The 15,660-nt window shown below is 42.6% G+C and overlaps 1 protein-coding gene across 1 annotated transcript in view; it reads left to right on the top strand.

Moving 5' to 3' along the window:
• Positions 1–798: 798 nt before the first annotated feature.
• LOC120055151 (growth hormone-releasing hormone receptor-like) overlaps positions 799–15,660 on the top strand; it is a 39,067-nt gene continuing 24,205 nt past the window's right edge. The window contains exons 1-6 of the mRNA XM_039003074.1: positions 799–1,012; positions 1,403–1,488; positions 5,049–5,142; positions 7,591–7,698; positions 7,966–8,066; positions 11,337–11,434. Of these exons, the coding sequence (XP_038859002.1) occupies positions 799–1,012; positions 1,403–1,488; positions 5,049–5,142; positions 7,591–7,698; positions 7,966–8,066; positions 11,337–11,434 (701 nt within the window). The remainder of the gene's footprint in view (positions 1,013–1,402; positions 1,489–5,048; positions 5,143–7,590; positions 7,699–7,965; positions 8,067–11,336; positions 11,435–15,660) is intronic.

The following is a 15,660-nucleotide window of genomic DNA, read 5'->3' as shown; positions in this document are numbered from 1 at the left end:
ATTTGTAAGTTGTCCATTATTAATTTAGTATGATAACAACAAATGAATACTCACTATGCTAATTTGTGTGGTCTGCATTTACATTTTCTATGTTCGGCCTACCCCTGAGTCCAGGTTGAAAAACAGTATGCACATTTTCCCAGGGGAGAAGTGTTTCTATCAAATAGACTTGTTGCTGATAAAAAGCTGTGCGTGATTGTGTAGTGCACATAAAAATGCAACATTAAAAACAAATGGGTTTCCATCGCATTTTCAACTCTACTGATCATTTTGTCACAAAAAAAATAGCAAATTTGCTGTTTCCTTCTGGCCCGTCGTGACATTTTTAATCCAACTTACTTTACTCGCATAAAATTGATTGGATGGAAACCTGGTTCATGTTAAGTAGATTTCTGTGCTTTTTATCACATATGAGAGCCACCTTTTCGGCCACTGGTCCAGCCGCCATTCACACGTGTTGAGAGGCAACCGGCCAGTTTAGAGGCCACCCGGACTCCAGCGTCCCAGGAGTTTCTCCAGCCAGTGTCCTCGCCAGCCTTCGGCTCATCAGGCGACCACCAGGACTACTGTATGTCCAGCCAACAATGCAGCACCCCTTAGCTCCAGCCAGCTACGCAGCTCCCAGCTCACCAGTCAGCCCAGCGGCCTCCAGAGGTGGAGCCAGGGCTGCCACCAAAACCAATGCTTCAGCGGGCATCTATTCAAATGCCAAGGCCTGCATCGGAACCAACCTGGCCTCCATGGCTCCAGTTGCCAGTCCTTGAACCAGCCGAGCAGTTGACAGCGCTGCACCAAATCATGGTGTCCAACGCGCTTCAGCCAGCTAACCCGATACCAGTGGTGCTGCCAGACCAGCGACTGCCACAGAGGGCCGAGCTGTCCCAGCAGCAGGCAGAGCTCCACTCCGCACCCCAGCCGGTGCCACCACAAGTGGTCCCGATGTCCACTACCGTCCTGGAGGGCCAGTTCAGCCCGGACCTGGGCCCATTGTCAGACCCAGCCCAAGCCCTGGGTCCGATGCCCTGTCCCGGACCCACCGGCTGACCTGGTTCCAGTCCTGGTCCAGCAATCCACTCCCGTCGACAGACCATCTCCATTGGCCGACCCAGAACCAACCTTGTGTCTGAAGCCTGTTCCTGTCCTTGGCTCATCAGCTGACCCAGCATCAGTCCTAGGTCCATCGCCTTCACCAGCCCCTGAGGACATATCACTGCTAGACCCACAACCAGCACTGGGTCTGGTGTCCAGCCCTGTCCCTGCCACACTGCCTGATCCAGCTCCAGCCCTAGATCCACAGGCCAGACCAGATCTGGGCCTGCCTCCAGTTACAGACCTGGATTAACATCCAGCCCCCGTGGGAGAGCCACCATCTGACCAGCTTTCTTTCCCTATTCCGTCCAAGGATGCCTGGCCCACCTCCATGGGATGGCCTCCTCCCCCAGCCTGGACACCTCCTGCTGGACAGCCCAGCCCAGCCTCACAGATACTGTGAGCACCTTGCCCCTTACTGCCCACTCCATCCATGCCACTGAAGGGGTGGAGACATGGGGCGGCGGGACTTCCTTCTCCGCCAGTGCCCTACAGCCATTGACTTTCACAGGGCGGCAACTGGGGACACACAGCCATGCATGCACGGGAGGGTTTTAATGAAAAACAGCAAACAGACACAACAGGACTGGACGCTGTCTATTTACCACCACAAACTGATGCTAGCACTAAGACCACACTCAACGAGCTATAAACAAACAAGAAAATGCTCATCCAGAAGCGCCGCTCCTAGTGTCCTGGGATTTTAATGCAGGAAAAATGAAATCCATTTCACCTCATTTCTACCAGCATGTCACCTGTGCAACCAGAGGAAAAATAACTCTAGATCACATTTACTCCACTCTCGCCCTCTGACCATAAATCTATCCTCCTGGTTACTGATTAGAAGCAAAAACTCAAACAGGAAGTACCAGTGACGTGTTCAAGATGGAAGTGGTCCGATGAAGCAGATGCTAAGCTACAGGACTGTTTCGTTAGCCAGAGTTTACCACATCAGTCACCGTGTTCATTAATAAGTGCATTGACGACGTCGTCCCCACATTAATAGTATGTACAAATCCCAACCAGAAGCCATGGATTACAGTCAACATCCGCACTGAGCTAAAGGCTAGAGCTGCCGCTTTCAAGGAGTGGGACACTAATCCACTTACAAGAAATCCCTCTATGCCCCCCGATGAATCATCAAACAGGCAAAGAGTCAATACAGAACAAAGATCGAAATCTACTACACGGGCTCTGACTCTTGTTGGATTTGGCAGGGCTTGCAAACTATCATGGATTACAAAGGGAAACCCAGCCGAGAGCTACCCAGTGACGCAAGCCTACCAGACAAGCTAAATGCCTTCTATGCTCGCTTCGAGGCAAGCAACACTGAACCATGTCTGAGAGCACCAGCTGTTCCGGACGACTGTGTAATCACGCTCTTGGTAGCCAATGTGAGTAAGACCTTTTTAAGCAGGTTAATATTCACAAGGCCGCAGGGCCAGACAGATTACCAGGACGCATACTCAGAGCATGCGCTGACTAGCTGGCAAGGACTTCACTGACATTTTCAACCTCTCCCAGACCCAGTCTGTAATACCTACATGTTTCAAGCAGACCACCATAGTCCCTGTGCCAAGGACGCCAAGGTAATCTGTCTAAATGACTACCGCCCATAGCACTCACATCTGTATCCATGAAATGCTTTGAAAGGCTGGCCATGGCTCACATCAACACCATCATCCCAGAAATCCTGGACCCACTAAAATTTGCATATGGCACAAACTGATCCACAGATGACGCAATCTCTATTGCACTCCACACTGACCTTTCCCACCTTGACAAAAGGAACACCTACATGAGAATGCTGTGCATTGACTACAGCTCAGCGTTCAACACCATAGTGCCCTCCAAGCCCATCACTAAGCTAAGGACCCTGGGACTGAACGCCTCCCTCTGCAACTGGATCCTGGCTTCTTGATGGACTGCCCCCAGTTGGTGACGGTAGTCAAAACACGTCCGCCACGCTGACCCTCAACACGGAGGCCTCTCAAGGGTGCGTGCCAATTCCCCTCCTGTACTCCGTGTTCACCCACGACTGCGTGGCCGTGCACAACTCCAACACCATCATCAAGTTTGCTGATGACACGACAGTGGTAGTAGGCCTGATCACCAACGATGACGAGACAGGCTATAGGGAGGAGGTCAGACACCTGGCAGTGTGTCTGACCTCCTGGCAGGACAACAACCTCTCCCTCAACGTTGGCAAGACAAATGAGCTGATCGTGGACTACAGGAAACGGATGCACACACACTGGACTCTACTCACACACTCAAACATACTTACACTGACACTCCAAATCATATACACACACACACAGTCACTCACACAACACGTATACACAGGCACACATTCGCCACACACACACTTCCATACATTACATACGCTGCTGCTAGTGTTTATTATCTATCCTGTCTATCGTCTATCGTACCTCTGCACATCAGCTCGTATATTGCCAAGCTACTGTATCATTGCTCATTGTATATTTATTTAGTCCTCGTGTTACTATTTTTTATTGTAATCTGCATGGTTGTAAGTATTTCACTGTTAGTCTACACCTGTTGTTTATGAAGCATGTTACAATAACTATTTTATTTGACATTGTTTCACATTTAACAAAAGACTCAAACCGAAACGGGCATTAGGCTATACAGTACGCTTGGGTGGTATCCAAATTTTCATATCATCATACCGTCCTTCTCTCATCCCGGGATTTACAATATTACCGGCATAGCACACAAGGGGCGCTAAAAATGCAAGAAAAGCCCATCGGGCCCCTTATTACCAGAATGCTAACTAAATTAGCACAAACTACTAGCGAAATCACATAGACGCTGTTAGCTAAATGCTGACGAGCAAAATACGAAAATAACTCATTGCAAAGACAGTTAAATCCAGAGCTCTTTGACTTCTGGCAGAAAGCCATTATAAGATATCTGCGGGTAAACATTTAGTAGTGAATTGCATACAAGTGTATCTTCATCACCTCATGTGCTCTGCACAACAGAGACTCACTGATAGATATTGAACGCTATGGACTCGCCAGCTCCTGCTTTCTCCCGTTGTGCTATTTACAAACAAACATGTGACTGGCTCAACTGTTCTGGGGAACTACGGTAAGTTTCATAATGTAAAATAATGCGACATATGACTTGAATAACGCAATCCACATTTTTTCCTAATGTATTGCACAGGTTGACTGCAGGTATTAACTTAAAAAGTAGCTGCAAATATTCAAATGTATTGAAAAACTTAAAAGAAATAGTTTTGAAGGAATTGATGGCATTGAAAAACCATCCTGTTGCTTTTCCGAAATATCCCCTGTATACGGTATTTATACATTTTCGCTGGCAAATAGGCCTACAAGGAAACTCAAGGAAACTCAACGTATCTCGACTAAGTTGATTGCGTGTGGTGGTCTGTGCGCTGCGTAGTACTGTACCTTCCACAAATTATTTTGCTAGACAACAAGACATGTAAGCTGGTTTTACAGAGTTAAAAATGTACTATTTACATGTTGGGGCGGCTGTAGAAAACCCGACTCCCTCAGCCTGTCTTAGAGGCAGAAACTTTGTGACCCCAGGTTGCATCAAGTAGATTACCATCCCCCAGATCATGACTCTTGTCTTTCAGTAGATGGCATTCATACCTCTGTTGCTAGGCATGTTGCTAGGGGTCCTGATGGAACTCTCGCCTGACTATAGTCACGTAACACCCATTTAGGCAATCAGGCCTAGTCTGGGTAGGTGAGTTGCTGGAGGGAGACTTGAGTGTTCTTCCATACACTTCTGGTGAGAATTATTAGTTTTGTCTCGATAGTTTACATTTTTGTTCCAATAGTAGTCTCTCGTCCCCCTCTCTCTGTCTCTTTCACTGTTTCTCTCTTGCTCTCTGTTTGTCTGTCTGTCTCTGACCCCCCCCCCCCCCCCCCCCCCCCCCCCGCCCCCTCTCTCGCCAGGTTCTGTCGAGTCTGCACCCAGACTGCGAGTACATCTTTCAGCTGGAGAGGGAGGAGCGGCGTTGTCTTCGATACATTGCAGAGCAGAACCACAGTACAGTTGAAAACAGGACAGTACTTTTCAACTTCGATGCATTGCAGAACCACAGTATGCTAGGTATCCGTGACATTATCCTCCTAGAATCACCCATTATGTTTTCTCACTCCAGTTTACGGCTCATAGATTAGATCTCGAGTATAGATTGTCTATACTCGAGACATAATATGATATATACATAACATAATATGACATATGTTCACATCTAAACGTGAGAGTCCGCCATTGAATAAATGGTTTGCAGAGAATCATTTGTGGAAAGGACAGATTCAGAGGGGGAAACTATCGTAGTGGAAAAGTAATACATGTATTATGATTAATCAAAAAAGAGGACGTAAGATACAGTTGAAGTTTACATGCACTTAGGTTGGAGTCATTAAAACTCGTTATTCAACCACTCCACACATTTCTTGTTAACAAACTGTAGTTTTGGCAAGTTGGTTAGGACATCTATTTTGTGCATGACACAAGTAATTTTCCCAACAATTGTTTACAGACAGATTATTTAACTTATAATTCACTGTATCACAATTCCAGTGGGTCAGAAGTTTATATACACTAAGTTCACTGTGCCTTTAAACAGCTTGGAAAATTCCAGAAAATTATGTCATGGCTTTAGAAGCTTCTGATAGGCTAATTGACATCATTTGAGTCAATTGGGGGTGTACTTGTGGATGTATTTCAAGGCCTACCTTCAAACTCAGTGCCTCTTTACTTGACATCATGGGAAAATCAAAAGAAATCAGCCAAGACCTCAGAAACACAATTGTAGACCTCCACAAGTCTGGTTCATCCTTGGGAGCAATTTCCAAATGCCTGAAGGTACCACGTTCATCTGTACAAACAATAGTATGCAAGTATAAACACCATAGGACCACGCAGCCGTCATACAGCTCAGTAAGGAGACGCATTCTGTCTCCTAGAGATGAACGTACTTTGGTGCAAAAAGTGCAAATGAATCCCAGAACAACAGCAAAAAACCTTGTGAAGATGCTGGAGGAAACCAGTATCTATTACCACAGTAAAATGCGTCCTATATCGACATAACTTGAAAGGCCGCTCAGCAAGGAAGAAGCCACTGCTCAAAAACTGCCATAAAAAAGCCAGACTACAGTTTGCAACTGCACATGGAGAAATGTCCTCTGGTCTGATGAAACAAAAATAGAACTGTTTGGCCATATTGACCATCGTTATGTTTGGAGGAAAAAGGAGGGAGGCTTGCAAGCCGAAGAACACCATCCCAACCGTGAAGCACGGGGGTGGCAGCATGATGTTGTGGGGGTGCTTTGATGCAGGAGGGACTGGTGCACTTCACAAAATAGATGGCATCATGAGGAAGGGAAAATTATGTGAATATATTGAAGCAACATCTCAAGACATCATTCAGGAAGTTAAAGCTTGGTCGCAAATGGGTCTTCCAAATGACCCCAACCATACTTCCAAAGTTGTGGCAAAATGGCTTAAGGACAACAAAGTCAAGGTTTTGGAGTGGCCATCACAAAGCCCTGACCTCAAACCTATAGAAAATTTGTTGGGATGAACTGAAAAAGCGTGTGCGACCAAGGAGGCCTACAAACCTGACTAAGTTACACCAGCACTGTCAGGAGGAATGGGCCAAAAGCTTGTGGAAGGCTACCCGAAACGTTTGACCCGAGTTAAACAATTTAAAGGCAATGCTACCAAATACTAATTGAGTGTATATAAACTTCTGACCCATTGGGAATGTGATGAAAGAAATAAAAGCTGAAATAAATCATTCTCTCTACTATTATTCTGACATTTCACATTCTTAAATAAAGTGGTGATCCTAACTGACCTAAGACAGGGATTTTTACTCGGATTACATGTCAGGAATTGTGAAAAACTGAGTTTAAATGTATGTGGCTAAGGTGTATGTAAACTTCCGACTTCAACTGTATGTATGTAATTTATAGCAAGATTAAATTCTTGGTATTGTGTTTAGGTTTCGATTAAGTACACTGAAAAAAATCCTGTTGTTTTTACGGTAACTTACTGGCAGCCAGTACAAAGATACAGTATCTTACCGTAAATTCCGAAGAATCTTTGGTTTTACATTACGTCGCTGTCGCAGGATGTTGGTGGCACCTTAATTGGGGAGGATGGGCTCGTGGGAATGGCTGGAGCGGAATAAGTGGAATTGTATCAAATACATTGAACACATGGTTTCCATGTGTTTTGATGCCATCCTCCACTCAGCAGCCGCCACTGATCACTGTACATCTACAGTAATGTACTGCTAAACCAAAGTTGCTTTGGAATTTATAGTAACATACTGTACCTTTTCTTACAGAAATGTACAAGTAACTGAGTAGACCATACTTCACCTTTATCTCTGTCTCTCTCATCTGTGTCTCTTTCGCTCTCTATCCTTCCACCTCTGGCTCTGTCTCTCTCCCTCTCTTATTCTCACTCTCTCTCCTGAAGGTTGTCTACCGTTCTGGGACTCTGTGGTGTGTTGGCCATATGCTGCGGTTGGGGAGACATTCCACACGGCCTGTCCTGCTGTCTTCTCTCTTTTTGGGAATAACACAGGTGCAGTTGACATTTGTCACAGTGAAGGGCAGGGGAGAACGTGTGTGGGTGGAGATACCATGATGTACTGTATAAAGTATACAAATAATATACAATGACATACAGGTACTATGTTATGCTTTTCTCTTTTACAGTAATTCTCTCTGTCCGTTTTCCATTGGCTTCCGATCCCTGTCAGTCGCAGTGACTGACAGCCCATAGTCCAGCCCCTCATAGTGCTTCTGTTTCTCATCACAGGTGACTCCTAACCTTTGACCTCTACCTCAGCAGGGTCAGTCAGCCGAAACTGCACTAGCAACGGATGGTCTCGACCCTTCCCCCCGTACCACATAGCCTGTAGTGCGGATGACAACATTCACATTCCAGAGGTGAGAGAGAGTTTAGAGAGAAGGGTCATGTGATAAGGTCAGGGGGGTCATCATGAGCATCTGCAGTGTATTGTTTTTACTAACAATAGCTTTACAGCTGTCTGTCAATGCAATCGACTGAACTGCAGCTATATTGTCAAGGGTGTATTGGAGGCGAAGTCAGGTGCAGGAGAGCAGAGTATAATAAACAGGCGCCCTTTTATTAAAGTTCAAAAAAACGAGAGCACTCCATAAATAAAACGCTCTCAAAAAAACGGAGCATAAAAGTAAAGTGCTTAAATTAACACCACATAACATGAAACAATTACACACAAAACATGATGGGAAACAGAGGGTTAAATACAAGTAGATTAATTGGGGAAATGAAAACCAGGTGTGTATGGAAACAAGAAAAGACAAATGGATATATGAAAAATGGAGCGGTGATGTCGATCGCCGAACGCCGCCCGAACAAGGAGAGGAGCCGACTTCGGCGGAAGTTGTGACATATATCGATGTGTTTTGACAGTATTTGGTTTGAAACAATGCCAAATGCATTTTGATCTGAAATAATGCATAGGGGCATGCAAGAACATTTTACCCATAGTCATGGACTACAATCTCCCTAGCTTGATTCCTACTGTTTACTAAGGGAAGTGAGCCCTGGACTAGGGTTGCAAAGCTACCGGTAATTAACAAAGTTAATTTGGGCAATTAACAGAAAATCTATAGCAATCTATCGTAACTTTGGTAATTTATACTTGAATAACTTAAAAATATGTATTCATATATAGTATTCATGTTTTTTGTAGATAGACCACATGGTTCAAGAGAAAATAGCCTAATTAATGAAAAAAAGCATCTAATCAACAATGAAATTATTTTTAATTACCTCTGCAACTCATCCAACTATTGACTTTGTTTACAACAGCCACCAGTTTGACGCCAAAACACTGACAACAAATACATATTGACATAGTAAAATAAGTAAAAGTGTGAAAATAAAAATCTAAAGGATATTTTATACTGAAACCCTCACACTAAACACATGTTATTCACTAAGTTGATGGTTTATATTTAGGATAATGTTTTACAGCTTTGTTATTAATCTTATTTAATTGTTTTATATATTTTACATGTGATTATGGACAGACAGAGGGCCAGAGATAATTACACCACAGCTGTGATAATCTGAAGTACCCAACAGGGCTGCTAGATATCTTGTGATAGATTACATAAAATCCTTGAAAGCTACCAAAATTCTGGTAATTTACTGGTAAACTTAAAAAGTTTCAGTAATATACACTCCCTTTGCAACCTTAGCCCTGGCTGCATCTGGTCCTTGGAGGAAATAGATAGACATTTGAGTGTTTCATAAATGATATTAGTGGACAGGATTCAACGTTTGGACACCAGAAAAACAATCAAAAATCATCATTGTAGTCCGTTGAATTGAAACATCCTACATTTTACCATATGAAATTGCTTCCTGCTGTTGGGAGTCTGTTGAAGGGCAGACTTACATTCGCCTGTACTGTAAATCTATGTTGGAATCAAGTGCAATTATGGCACACAATAAAAACGAATGAAGGGGTTGTTGGCGGAAGGTTGAGTATCCATTGTTAAATTTAGATATTAGCCTACTCACTACTGATTGAGTAGTCAATTTAAGTGGAATATACCCATGTCATTTCAACGACGGACCGATAACGATTTGGAGAGTCTATTCATATGTAATTGTCTCTCGTTTGTATATATTTATTGGAATTTGATTTCAACGGAATATAATGACCATGTAATTTCAATTTTGGAACGATATAGTTATTTGGAACAATAACAATTTGGAGAGTCTATCCATATCTAAATGTCCCTCATTTGTGTAGAATTTTATAGCTTAGTAATAAATACATTTCTATCCTTTTAAAGAGTGAGGATGGATATTTAGTTGTATTTTGTTTGTCTAGTGGATCATTCCTGTAAACAAGATTAGAGGATTTGGCTTGGATTTTTGTATCTTCACATAATCAGTACCACAGTTGAAAACTTAACCATGTCCATGAAGACACGATGTGATTGGCAACCATGAATAGCCTGGTTTTCATTCGGTAGACATGAGCGGATTATGTTATGATGAATCACTTGTATGAGTCATGAATAATGATATGATTAAGAGACAGTTAGCAGGATTTACATGTCTCAGAGAAGGACTACTGATCTAGGATCAGGTCCGCCTGTCCATACAATCATATTCATTATGATCTAAAAGGCAGAACTGATCCTAGATCAGCACTCATACTATGATAGGCTCCATGAATACAAGTCCAGAGGCCTTATTTACAAATGTTTTGTAAATTTCACACTAAATATCCGAGTGCACAATTTCTGATAAGGATACGACGTCTCAAAATATTGAGATTTTGAAACTTGGTGCATCACATATGCATGCCCGTTATCAGTAAGATCCATCCTAATACTGTGCGTGCGTGAACAAGCATTATAACTCTTCCTCCATTCACCTTTTATAGTGACAATAACTCCCTTTATTTGAGGTATAATTTGAAACTATTGGATTTAGGCCATAGTTGTATCTAAACGAAAGAGCAATGGCACATTTGATCAAATGTTTTTGGAGGTGTTGGCAAAATGTTTTAATTTTGTGCAATATAAATGAGAAATGAGCATGGTAATTTGTTATATGGATACTGTATTTGACAAAGGACTGTGACAGTTTCTGAAAGAAAAAATTATGGACAATTAAATGAGAGATGCGCATGGTAATTTGTTATATGGATACTTTGGGAAATATGAACCCATCACAGCCAGAAAAGGTGAGAAATTCTGCAATGGTTATGAAAACAAAAGAAAATAGATTTCCAGGTCTAATTATTTTAATTCCAAAAATAAAACACACATTTTTGCATTTCTCACTAACGGTAAATGCCTGCATCTTATTTTCCCGTTTTTGTATATTTTTTTCTCGATAAGCCTGTCATCATATCCCCCATTTGCACTAAATATTTTCTTGTCTGCTTGCCATATAATACTTCGACCACAAGAAAATGTACGTACACAAGGTAAGGAGGTAAGGACAAGTATTTTTTTTTATAAATGCCAACTTTTGCAGGAAACTGGGCCCATATTTACAGTCAAAGTTGTAATGCTGGTATAGGATCAGTTTGGCCTTTTAGTTCATAATGAATAACATGTATATGGATAGGGCACACGGTCAGACCTGAACTTAGATCAGCACTCCTACTGTGATGTCTGCTTCTCTGTATGTGAACCATGCAGGAGTCATACTTTGCCACGGTGAAGCTGATCTACTCCATTGGCTACGGCACCTCCCTGTTCTTCCTGTCCATCGCCGTGGTGATTCTGCTGCTCTTCAGGTAGGTGGTCAAAGGTTGTAACCTGGTGTACCAGGTGATTGATTTGTTGATTCATTAATTGATTGATTGGGATGAAGAAATAGAATGGCTGGAACAGTTCCAGATTCCACATGATTTTCCATGGTCCACCCACAGAAATTACAGTTGAAGTCGGAAGTTTACATAGAGCTTAGCCAAATACATTTAAACTCAGTTTTTCACAATTCCTGACATTTAATCCTCGTAGAAAAATCCCTGTCTTAGGTCAGTTAGGATCACCACTTTATTTTAAGAATGTGAAATGTCAGAATAATAGTAGAGAGAATGATTTATTTCAGCTTTTATTTCTTTCATCACATTCCCAGTGGGTCAGAAGTTTACATACACTCAATTAGTATTTGGTAGCATTGCCTTAAACAATTTAAACTTGGGTCAAACGTTTCGGGTAGCCTTCCACAAGCTTCCCATAATAAGTTGGGTGAATTTTGGCCCATTCCTCCTGACAGAGCTGGTGTAACTGAGTCAGGTTTGTAGGCCTCCTTGCTCACACACGCTTTTTCAGTTCTGCCCACATATTTTCTATAGGATTGAGATCAGGGCTTTGTGATGACCCCTCCAATACCTTGACTTTGTTGTCCTTAAGCCATTTTTCCACAATTTTGGAAGTATGCTTTGTGTCATTGTCCATTTGGAAGACCCATTTGCGACCAAGCTTTAACTTCCTGACTGATGTCTTGAGATGTTGCTTCAATATATTCACATAATTTTCCTCCCTCACGATGCCATCTATTTTGTGAAGAGCACCAGTCCCTACTGCAGCAATGCACCCCTACAGCATGATGCTGCCACCGCTGTGCTTCACGGTTGGGATGGTGTTTTTCGGCTTGCAAGCCTCCCCCTTTTTCCTCCAAACATAACGATGGTCATTATGGCCAAACAGTTCTATTTTTGTTTCATCAGACCAGAGGACATTTCTTCAAAAAGTACGATCTTTGTCCCCATGTGCAGTTGCGAACCGTAGTCTGGCTTTTTTATGTCGGTTTTGGAGCAGTGTATTCTTCCTTGCTGAGCGGCCTTTCAGGTTATGTTGATATAGGACTCGTTTTACTGTGGATATAGATACTTTTGTACCTGTTTCCTCCAGCATCTTCACAAGGTCCTTTAATGTTGTTCTGGGATTGATTTGCACTTTTTGCACCAGAGTACGTTCCTCTCTAGGAGACAGAACGTGTCTCCTTCCTGAGCGGTATGACGGCTGCGTAGTCCCATGGTGTTTATACTTGCGCACTATTATTTGTACAGATGAACGTGGTACCTTCAGGCGTTTGGAAATTGCTCCCAAGGATGAACCAGACTTGTGGAGGTCTACAATTGTTTTTCTGAGGTCTTGGCTGATTTCTTTTGACTTTCCCATGATGTCAAGCAAAGAGGCACTGAGTTTAAAGGTAGGCCTTGAAATACATCCACAGGTACACCTCCAATTGACTTAAAGGATGTCAATTAGCCTATCAGAAGCTTCTAAAGCCATGACATGATTTTCTGGAATTTTCCAGAAACCGACTTGCCAAAACTATAGTTTGTTAACAAGAAATGTGTGGAGTGGTTGAAAAACAAGTTTTAATGACTCCAACCTAAATGTATGTAAACTTCTGACTTCAACTGTATATTAGTCAAATGAAAGATTTCTCAATATAACTACAACTAACAGAAGTAGAGATGTGCTCAGATCCTTATAAAGGGGGATTAAAGACCAATGAGGACTAGAGGTAACCAACACTACTTCTCAGACTTAGACAACCTATAGTTTGCCGTTCTGCAGCTCTGTGCTGTATTCTGTCCATTTTACCATTGGGGTGAAGCCTAGGACCCCTGTCACTAATGAGGGACAATGGCACTCCATTTCTCCCCGCTACACCCATGTTGGATTCAGACGTTCCTGTTGAGAGAATGTCTAGCACGCTTCTCTCCCTCCTCTCATCTCTCCTCCTCTCCTCCCTCCTCTCCCTCCAGACATTTTTTTGCAGTCTAATCTATTCAAACATGTGGGCGCTCTGAAAGGACAAATCCATAGATTGTGATTTGCTGTGTCTCTCGCTCTGGCTCTCTCTCTGGCTCGTACCAAATTCAAGGGAGTCTCTTTAATAAATTAAGGTAAAAGAGAGACTGGTGTTTTATATCGTACAGTTATGACTAGGGTTGCAAAGTTACCGGAATCTGCAGTCATTTTGGTAATTAACACAAAATCGATGGCAATCTATAGTAACTTGTTGGTGATTTATACTTGAATAACTTTAAAAATGTATCCATATTGTCCATATTGTTTAAATAAAATTATACAGGATATTTCATACTGAAACCAACATATTAAACACCAATGCTATTCACTAAATGTATGGTTTATATTTAGGATAATGTTTTACAGCTTTGTCATTCTATTTTTTATTTATTTTAAATATCGCCCTCTATTGAAGAACAAACGAATCACGCCTGACAAAGCCAATGAACACTGCCTCACCGGAAGCCCTGTTTTACACAGGTGATTAACCCGAGACACGGATTAATTCCATCAATTCGGTACCTCTCTTCACCGAACCCAGAAGTGGCGGCACAGGCCGAACAGGTGTTGTACCTTGTTTCGGTCCTTCAGGGAACAGTAGTTCGTCATAACTTCGTTCCCTTTCAGCTCTGTACAACACCGCAATGGGTACATGAAATCACGCCGCAAGACGACCCCAGCAGACACCAAAAAAAATGGCCCATGGCAGACCACCCAGAGTTGCAACTGGACAGGAAAACCTGCAGTACCCGGGTATTGTTCAATCTGCACACTGGCTAATGACCATCTCCTGCCCCAGCCATAATAAGCACACTGTGGGCAGCGGGCTACACTGGGGGTAGAGACATCCAAGCGATAAAACCTCATAAAAATGTGTGGTGATGCCCAACTCGCCGCAACACAAATATCTCTTCCCAAAATGCCACCAGACCCCAGGTGGAGTGGGCGCCTACTAGTGGTCAGCGGGTCAGCTGTTTGTTCCGCCTGCAATTGCTAATAACCAATCCACGACCGTCTGACTATATGTGATAAAATGAAAATCTGAGGCAATTTATGCTTGATCTGGCAATGTGGTCCGGAGGCTCAGTATGGAAGGTGTAACGCAGTTTCGAAGCCTCCGGAGGCTTGTGGCAGGCCAAATCGAACTCTGTACCGCATCGCCTTAAGCCACCCACATGTTGTAACAATGCGGAGGGCTCTGTATAGCTCCGCATTGACATGATTGGTTGACAGTAGTTGGGGGCAGGAGGTCCTGAAACCTACTTACTTGACTTCTTCCTTCACAACAGTTCTGCTCTGTTCAGAGAAGCGCAAGAAGTATGAATGTTTTTCCTTCTGCAGAGGCCGCATCACATTAAATGCTGTACGGCCACTGCAGACGTCGGATTGACCATGCAGGCTAATAAATTATTTTTTGACGGGGGGTGCAGGATATATTTTGGGGGATTTAGAAATGTCTCTGCTTATAAATTCAGACATTTTGGTAGGCTATTTGTTAGTCAACTCGTCTATAATTAGATACATGCAGCTTCACTTCTGTCATATGTTGTCCTAGAAGCCTAAATGAACCCTTGCTCACCAGAATGCCATAAATTGATGTTTTAATCTAGTTGACATTGGTAAAGTTTTCTCTGTCATCTCTGCTTCTTTCATGGAGCAAAGACATTTAGGGACCGGGAAGAAAATGCTATAACTCCTGTGAAATATTTTTCTGTGAAAATGACCCAACATGTTTCTGATAAGATTTCAGTTCGGCTTTGATGCATATGTTTTTGGGTTGAAATACTAACAGCTTTTATGATGCTGAGATAGAATCAACTGAGCATTAGCTTTCTCTCAAGCAGGTCCGGAGTAATGAAGGGGCTTACCGGGGCTGAAGCCCATTGTATGTATTATATATGTCATGTGGTGGGAAAAGTACCCACTTTTCATACTTTAGTAAAAGTAAAGATACCTTAATTGAATGTAATCTGCGTAATCCCCAAAAGTAAGTATTTATCATGAGGGCCATATACAATAATTTATCGTAATGTTGAATACTCAAATAAATGTTCAAAATCACCTTTCTGGTCAAAATAGTTATATATTGCTGAGGTGTAGTCACTTTTGAGGACACAAGCTCAAGTACACAGTACAAATATGCTAAAAAAATACGGGGGAAAAAAATGTATGTGATGTATTTCCTATTCAA

This window comes from Salvelinus namaycush, chromosome 10, assembly GCF_016432855.1.
Source record: "Salvelinus namaycush isolate Seneca chromosome 10, SaNama_1.0, whole genome shotgun sequence".
NCBI classification, from domain to species: Eukaryota; Metazoa; Chordata; class Actinopteri; order Salmoniformes; family Salmonidae; genus Salvelinus; species Salvelinus namaycush.
Note: the sequence above shows the minus strand (reverse complement) of the source record. Positions and strands in the feature narration are given on the sequence as shown.